Below are 9,096 nucleotides of genomic sequence, written 5' to 3' on the forward strand. Positions count from 1 at the left end.
GAGACATTATCAAACAAAACCGTGGTTTATTTGGAACATTTTTGAAAGACCATTACAATTGATTAGGAGACTACGTGAGACTTCTACTATGAAGAAAATAAGTACTGAGAACATGTTCAGGATGCTTCATGCCTTTGACAAGGAGATGAGGTGAAGGGAGTTACTGTAAACAAAGAGGGAGACGGGATTCCTTACATTTTTTTAAAAAGTTACTGACACTTGTCCTTGACTTCTGTGGTTTCTACTTTCAGCTTATAATTGAGAAAGTCCTTAGTGGTACTTCATGCATCAGAAGGTATTCTGGGATTTCCTTGTTGGAGAATTCGGTCCCTTCTTTTGAAGGAGGACTCGTGGTTCATTTATAGGGAACAAATCCTTATACGGAAGGTTACCATCATAGTTTGCTTTCACATCCTCATCTTCTCCACAGTCCTCTTTCACATTTAACTTTTGTATCTGCCTTAAGTTCATTTGATGTGTCGCATGTTTTCCTCTGGATGATGAGTCTTTGGACAAGCCATTGCCTTCCTTAGGGCTGCTTTCACCTCCTTGTTTCTAATTGTACAAATGAAGGGATTCAGAAGGGGTGTCAGGATAGTATTTAGCACTGACACCACCTTATTAATCTTAAAGAAAGAGTGTGCTGTGGGTCTCAGGTACATGAACAAAATGGCACCATAGAGCAGGGAGACTGCTGTCAGGTGGGAGGCACAGGTCGAGAAAATCTTCTGTTGGCCAGTGACTGAAGGGATCTGTAGGATGGTGGACAGGATACAGAGATAAGAAATCGCTGTGAAGAGGAGTGACCCTGGGATCACCTGGACGGTCGCCAAAAGACCCAGGAGCTCCAAAATGCTTGTGTCTGTGCAGGCTGCTTTCAGAATGGGACCAACATCACAGCAGAAATGATTGATGACATTGTCGCCACAGAATGGCAACCGGATGAGCGGTAGCATCTGACAGAAGACGATGGTAAAGTCTACCACCCAGGAGCTCAGGGCAAGTTGCAGGCAGAGGTTGCTGGTCATAATGGTGGGGTAGCGAAGGGGCTTGCAGGTGGCCAGGTAATGGTCAAAAGACATGACAATGAAGATAAAGAACTCGGCGGTTCCCGGGAAAAAGTGGAAGAAGGCAGCAGGGGATGCAGATAGCTGTTCTTGCCACCACAAACGTTTCTGATAGTTTGGGAATGACCGTGGTAGGGAACCAGATCTCTAGGAAGGACAAGGTGCAAAGGAAGAAGTACACTGGTATTTGTAGCCTGGGCTCAGCCCAGACAATGGCGATTTTGAACCCATTGCCTGCAAGGGTTAATATGTAGCTGCAAAAGATCACGAGAAAGAGAGGGATTTGTAGTCCTTGGGTATCAGGAAAGCCTAGAAGGATGAACTCTGTGATGGTCGTGCCATTTCTCATGTCCCTTGATTCTGTAGAAAGACAGGCAAGAAAGTAGCTCTTTAGAATCTCATACTAATTTGGACAAAAAAAAAAAAGAAAGAAAGAAAAGGAAGATTCTGATTCCACTTAAGATCCTTCAGGACACTCCCCCTCCTTCACATACACATATACACCCTAAGCCCTCCTTCCTTACTCATGATTTGGCTTATCCTTTGGTCGACTAAACCAGCACCTAATGGACTTTGAAAGTACTTAGTATACTTGATGAATGGAAAAGTAGTTTTCCATCCATGTATAGCTATGAGAATAACCGTTGCAATGTGCTTTAGCTGTCAATAATCCATATTATTGTTATTTTTTATTCTATTTAAATCCAATTTAGTGAATTTACAGTGTAATAATGGTTTCAGGACTAGAATTTAGTGATTCATCACTTACATAGAACACCCCAAATTATTATTTAAAGTATACATAATGAGGGGCACCTGGGTGGCTCAGTCTGTTGAGCGTCTGACTTCGGCTCAGGTCATGATCTCTCAGTCTGTGGGTTCGAGCCTCGCGTCGGGCTCTGTGCTGACAGTTCGGAGCCTGGAGCCTGCTTTAGATTGTGTGTCTCCCTCTCTCTCTGCCCCTCCCCCGCTCATGCTCTGTCTCTCTCTTTGTGCCAAAAATAAATAAACATTAAAAAAATTTAAAAAAAAGTGTACATAACGGTATGTCTGCATAAACTGAGCTGTGGGTTCATAAGAAGTGAATCCACACTTTCCTATTATATTTGAAAAGAAATTATCCATTTATATTACAAATATGTTTAAGAAAGCTGATTTTGCAACTCCCCCCATGTCTCTGTGTGTGTATTTATACAACTAAAAATCCTTGCTGTTATATATTAGTGGTGAAATACAACTTAGATAATAGAACAGATGTTTTTCTCAAGAATCCACTTCCAAATTCTAGTTCAGACTTGTAACAAAGGAGACTAAAAAAATATTCAAACTAAATGAAGAGAACTGCTTAGCAAGTAGGAAAATGCACTAAACTTTAATTCAAAATGCCAAGACCAGCTGAATTAGGGCCTAATATGCAGAAGTACCTAATAAATGTACACTGGATAAAGATACACACACACACACACACACACACACACACACACACACAAATACCCACAAACCTAAACACGAACCTAAAAAAGTAAAAAGGCTAGCAAATGCTTAGGATAACAAACTGGATCCTGGCAAGTACATTCCTACCAAAACCTTCCTTTATGACTAAGTATCTGTCCATACTAACCGAAGCATTCCTATTTGCATATGAAAATTTATAAGCTGAGAATTTTTTCTTCCTGTTCTATTAAAATTCACTAGAAAACAGTAAAACTACTTCCTATCTTATTGAGGATATTCTTCTACATGGTTCTTTTTTGCAATGGGTAAGGTACATTGCTATGAAATGAATTGCCCCATTTTCAAAGTATGAGAAACTTAGCCTGAGAGAAGAAGCTCACAGTTCATTGATATGAGGATTAATTCTATCCCCATATTAGAGAACAACAATTCTCTGAGAGCCTAAGGGAGAAAAATACTCCCATTTCCTCCCACCTCTTTGCTAGACCAGGAAAGGATTATTTTTTTTGCCTATAATGTCACAAGCTTCGGTTATTTCCCATGAAGGCTGTAAGAGACGGAGAAGCATTTGAATTTGTACTAATGGCCAGTATAACCGGCCATGAGCCTGGTCCCTCCAAATAGGGTAGATATAGATTTATCTTCATTTTGCACTCAGAGGAGAATGGCATTCTCTCCCGGTTAATACGAATTTTCTAAGCGCTGAACATTCCACAATTTGGAGAATTAGACCTATAAGTACCATAGGCATTTGTTGAGAGCTTCTTATGTTCCAAGTCCTACTAGAGGATTAAGGAGTTTATCATTTAGATAGGGAGAGAGAGACCACGTATAATAATTACAATATAGTGCAGGGAGTGATCCTGTGGAGTTGTGTGCAGGTTGTTTTAAAAACAGCCAGCAGAGACCCCTTACCCAGCCTGGCAGGCGTTAGGGAAGGTTTTCCAGAGAAGGAGGTGCCTCAGCCCAGTCTAAAGGAGTTCAGTAGGAAAAGAGAGTGGGACAGGGAGGAAGAATGCATTCCAGACAAGGCCCGAAGTTTGTGAAATAGAACTAAAGCATAGAATCTAGCTTGAGCTGAAGCTGGGAGTCAGGCCTGTTCAGGCACTTCTGATAAGCTTACACTTCTCAGAACCTTGAGGGCAGCATCCAAAATCCTTGGTGTGACATTCAAGGCCGTTGATGATCTGGTCTTACCCTACCCAATCTTCCAGACTGATCTGCCGTTTTCCCTTTTCTTTCCCCATTCTATGCTCTGTGCTTATTGGCTTACCCAAGTTTAGAGTTTGGCTAACTCTTTGTACATAAGATCTCACTGGAACTACCCTAATTCGTTGGTGCTGCAATGGCAGAGTTGAATAGTTGCAGCAGAGACTATAGGGCCCCCAAAGCCTAAACTACTCAGAATCAGGCCCTTTACAGCAACAGTTTGCTGATCTCTGGTTCCCTGAAGGTGTCATCAGCTCTCTCATCACCTAATCACTGTGTGCTGTTCCCTTGGCCTAGAATACCCTCCCCCAATCTCTTCCAGCATTTGGCTAAGTCCTATCTGAAGTCTAGACCTCAGCTAAGGACCCATGTCATGGGAAGCCTTGCCTGACTTCCCATCTCCAATCTAGTTCCAGTGCTACTCCTACCCTCCGTGACTCCCTGGACATTTCCATATCTGAACGCTTACAAAATTTTATTTATAGTTTGTTTGGCTTCCTCCCTAAACTTTAAGGTCGTAAGGGCAAGCAATAATATCTGTAGGGCTTAAGTATGGGCTTGTCATAAAATAAGCCCTCAAGAGATATTTTCTGGAGGATTATATAAATGGATAGTTTGTTGACATTGTATCCCCAGGTACCTATGAGTTTACATAGACTGATGCATGCGTATGTTTATGAAATGCTACTGCTCTATTTCAAAGCCTAGACACATAACAGGGACTGTTGGCTAAATAATTTGTCTCCAAGTCCTCTTCGGCTTCCAGCTTTTATGTAAATTTTGCTGCATGTAAACCTTTCTGCTCTTCCGTCTATCCCTAATCAGGGATATGAGTTTCTTACTGCATTCTGATTATTCTCCCAGATCTCCAGACTGGCCCCGAGCACAGAGAGCTTTCTTAACCCACTTAATGCTCAAGGGTTTGAGGCACAGTTGAATCATTTTTTCTGAGCTATGTTGTTGCAATCAAGCATCCTTCATTTTTCTTAAACTTTTCATAGTCTCAAAAGAAAAAAAGTACAAAAATATTAAAAAAAGTTTTTTTAATGTTTAGTTATTTTGGAAGAGAGAGACAGAGCATGAGCAGGGGACAGGCAGAGAAAGAGAGAGGGAGACACAGAATCCAAAGCAGGCTCCAGGCTCTGATCTGTCAGCACAGAACCGATGTGGGGCTCAAACCCACAAACCGTGAGATCACGACCTGAGCTGAAGTCAGACGCTTAACCGACTGAGCCACCCAGGCGCCCCAAAAAGTACAAAAATATTAACATGTATCTTTTCTTGATTTGGGCTAAGGGCAATGTGTCCCAAGCCTCATCGTTTGTTTGTTTGCTTATTCATTTTGTCTTTTTAACTTTTGATAGGGGGCAATTTCTTGAATTTTTCAACTTTGATCATGTAGTCAATGTGAAGATGCCCAGTAGTGTGTGACCTTCCAGCAGAGGAAACTGGATTATACACTATCAGTTCCACAAAGGCAAATGCATCAAGAATCACTACTTGGAGTGGGGCACCTGGGTGGCTCGGTCAGTTAAGTGTCTGACTCTTGATTTTGGCTCAGGTCATGATCTCACTGTTGGTGAGTTCGAGCCCTGCATCGAGCTCGGTGCTGACAGCATAGAGCTTGCTTGGGATTCTCTGTCTCCCTTTCTCTCTGCTCCCCACCTCTCTCTCAAAAATAAATACATAAACAACAACAAAAAAAAGAATCACTACTTGGGGGACTGTGCAATACTGAGATGCAAATAAAGATAGCCAGTCTGAAATTCATTCCAAGGATTTATGGTTCTGGGTAAAATGCAGTAAATTAAGACTGTTTGCTGGTCCAAGTCAGGGTTATGACTTTTCTGTATGAGACTGAGATTCATTTATTGGAATTCATTTGAAGGCTTCAAGGCAGCAAGGCTAGCTGTGGCTTTTCATTCTAGAGAAAAGCAAAACTTCACCCCAAACAGTGCTCTTTGCTTCTCTGTAGCAAAGAAATACGCACAAGCACTAATGATTCCCAAGGAAACACTTCTGGTCCTGAGGTGCATGCTTGTCCACACGTGGACTGAAAGAAAAGGAGACTCTTATAAGGCCACAGAATTGAAACAGAAAAGTTCCTTCTTTTTTGCATTAGGAAAATGCATCTCTCTTTCTAGAATTTAAGGTAAGTGCCGTTATGCATTGCTGAATTCTATTCATAAAGTTTTCAAGAAATGGCAAGATTGCTTCAGTGTTTAAGAGAATTGTTTTGAAAGTGATTAATAGATCAGGTCACACTAGGTCAAGGTTTCTTCTCTCAAAATAATGATTTGTTAGTGGGGCACTTTCCTAGCTTCCTCTGGGACATTAGTCTCCATGGATGTGCTCCCGAGACTCCCAGGAGAAAACAAAGTCTCGCTAAAAGTTTATTCGTAAGTCAGGGTAAGACATTGCAGCTTTCTAAATTCTCATTGGTACCAGTCATGCCTCCACTCCTGGAATAATTCACCAACATCTGAGAATCCATGGGGTTGAGATCTTGAATTTCTTAGTTTCTGCAAGAAGAAAAAGCAGTGGTTTCTTAATAATTAAATGGGATCCTCTAATGAGCTAAGTTGGTTTAAGGGTAGGAAATTTGATTAATAATGTGAAAAGTAGCCAGGTATGCAGAAATGCAAGAGTGAATGGCATAGAATCTTATGGTGATAAGTGAAAAGATGGGGTTTTGAACTCTTGAGGGTCAGCAGACAGTTGATGGAGATAGCAAGCGCCGCTAATTGTTGGGGGACGCTCTACAAAACAGGAAAATAGAGCTGGAATTGTAATTTAGAAAGACTTTAATGAGGTGGACTTACATAGAAGAAAATGCAGACATTTTAAGTATATAGTTCAGCGAGTTTTGACAGATGTGTATACCCATGGAACCACACCTTAAATTAAGATTTAGAACGTCCTCAGCACTCCAAAAAGTTCTTTTGTGTACGCTTTCTGTTCTACCTCAACACCTTCTCTCCCATCCCAACAACCACTGATCTGATTTCTTTTCTTTTTTTTTTTTTTTTTTTTTCAACGTTTATTTATTTTTGGGACAGAGAGAGACAGAGCATGAACGGGGGAGGGGCAGAGAGAGAGGGAGACACAGAATCGGAAACAGGCTCCAGGCTCCGAGCCATCAGCCCGGAGCCCGACGCGGGGCTCGAACTCACGGACCGCGAGATCGTGACCTGGCTGAAGTCGGACGCCCAACCGACTGCGCCACCCAGGCGCCCCCACTGATCTGATTTCTATGTCTACAGATTAGTCTTGACTTTTGTATGATTTTATATGGATGAAATCATACAGTAGGTATACTTTTTTGTATCCGGATACTTTTGCTTAGCAAACTATTTTTGAAATTCATCCATATTGTCAAATATGAAAAGCTCATTCCTGGGGTGCCTGGGTGGCCCAGTCGGTTGAGCATCCGACTTCGGATCAGGTCATGATTTCACAGTTTGTGGGTTCGAGCCCTGCATCAGGCTCCATGCTGACCACTTGCTCAGAGCCTGGAGACTGCTTCAGATTCTGTGTCTCCTTCTTGCCCCTCCCCTGCTCACACTTTGTCTCACTTTGTTTCTCAAAAATGAATAAATGTAAAATATATAAAAAAAATTTAAAGTTCATTCCTTTAAAAAATGTTTTTTCCATTTATTTATTTATTTATTTATTTATTTAGGGAGAGCAAGCACGTGCGTTCATGTGCATGAGCAGGGGAGGGGTTAGAGAGAGAGGGAGAGAGAGAATCCCAAGCAGGCTCCTTGCTATTAGCACAGAGCCTGACAGGGGGCTCGATCTTGCAAACCATGAGATCATGACCTGAGCTGAAATCAAGAGTCAGATCCTTAATCAACTGAGTCACCCAGGAGCCCCAAAAGTTCATTCCTTCTTACTGCTGAGTAGTATTTGATAAGGTTCAGGGCAGTTGACCCAAAATACAATACTTTGGCATATTGATTATTTTAAATTAAAGTTACTTAAGAAGCAACCAATGTGTGAAGGAAACTCTGACCTTTCTTGGTCTCCCTGAAAGCAGAAAAGAAATCTCCCATGAGAAGTGTACCCTCCTTGAACCAGGAGGAAGAGAGACATCCTTACTACCAGAGATAGAGAAATTAGGGCCAAGGAAGCTTTATAAACAAACCTTGTTACTTTACCAGTTTACTTCCCGAAGCCCAAACTTTTCTGTCTTGTCAGTTCCACACAAATTTATTGTTTCTTTGTCTAAAAGATCTAAAAGCTTCCTGGTTTGGTCACTTCTTTGAGTCTTATATTTCTATGAGTTCTTGGACATACAAAATTGAAATTTGTTTTTTTCTCCCCTTAATCTGTCTTAATATCAATTCAATTATTAGATGAGCCAAAGAAACTAGAAGGGAAGAGAGGAAAAGTTTTCCTTCCCTACATATTCCATATTCTAGGAATATACCACACCTTATTTATTCATTTAGTGATTGATGAGCTTTTGAGTTGGTTCACTTTTGATGATATGAATACAGGTGTGGTGAGCACTCATGTGGGAATGTTTTTGTGAGCATATGTTTTTATTTGTTTTAGGTGAACAGATTTTAGATGAATTTTCTGAGTGCGAAGTAAGGGTAGGTTTAATTTTTTAAGAAAGAGCCAAACTATTCTCCTGTGAGATTTTACAGTCCCATCAACCAACATAGGAGAGTTCTAGCTGCTCCATACTTTGCCAACATTTGTTATTGTCAGTTTTTTAAAAAGACATTATTGTAGAGGTAGGGCTTTCTCGTTGCTAATTTAATCTGCATTTCTGTAATGACTAGTGATACTGAGAAAATTTTTATATGTTTACTGACTTCATATATTTAATTCTTGTAGAGAATTAGTTTAAATATTTTGTCCCCTAAAAATTAGATTAATTTTCCTTTCATTATTGTCACAAAAGTTCTTTATTCTATATATGCGTCCTTTGTCAGAAAAAATATTGAGAATATTGTTTCCCAGTTTATGGCTTACTAATAATTTTTAATAATATATTTTGATATGTAAGCATTTACAATTTTTGAAACCTAATTTATTCTTTTTTTTTCTTATGGTTCTTTTTTTTTTTTTTTTTTTTTGCATCTTATCTAAGAAATGTTTGTATACCGCAAGATTGCAAAAATTTGTCCATGCTTTCTCTTAGATGTTGAAGTGTAGGATCCCTTTTGAGGCAATTTTTAACATGCAGTGAAGGTCTGGTGGCAAAACATTTTTGTCAGTTTTTGTGCAAAATTTATTTACATGTCCTTCGTTTTGAAGGATATATTTACTGCATAAAGAATTCCAGGTAGTTTATCCCACTCCACCCCTCACCCCAAGCAGTTTAAAGATTTTGTTCCATTGTCTTCTGGCT

General features: G+C 40.3%; 1 protein-coding gene across 1 annotated transcript; it reads right to left on the minus strand.

The window, feature by feature from the left end:
* Positions 1 to 467: 467 nt before the first annotated feature.
* Positions 468 to 1,458, minus strand: LOC115526195 (olfactory receptor 6X1). The gene is given in 2 exon segments (XM_030333678.1): positions 468 to 1,131; positions 1,133 to 1,458. Coding segments are annotated over 2 exon segments (948 nt in total). The 5' UTR covers positions 1,417 to 1,458.
* Positions 1,459 to 9,096: the final 7,638 nt, after the last annotated feature.

This window comes from Lynx canadensis, chromosome D1, assembly GCF_007474595.2.
Source record: "Lynx canadensis isolate LIC74 chromosome D1, mLynCan4.pri.v2, whole genome shotgun sequence".
NCBI classification, from domain to species: domain Eukaryota; kingdom Metazoa; phylum Chordata; class Mammalia; order Carnivora; family Felidae; genus Lynx; species Lynx canadensis.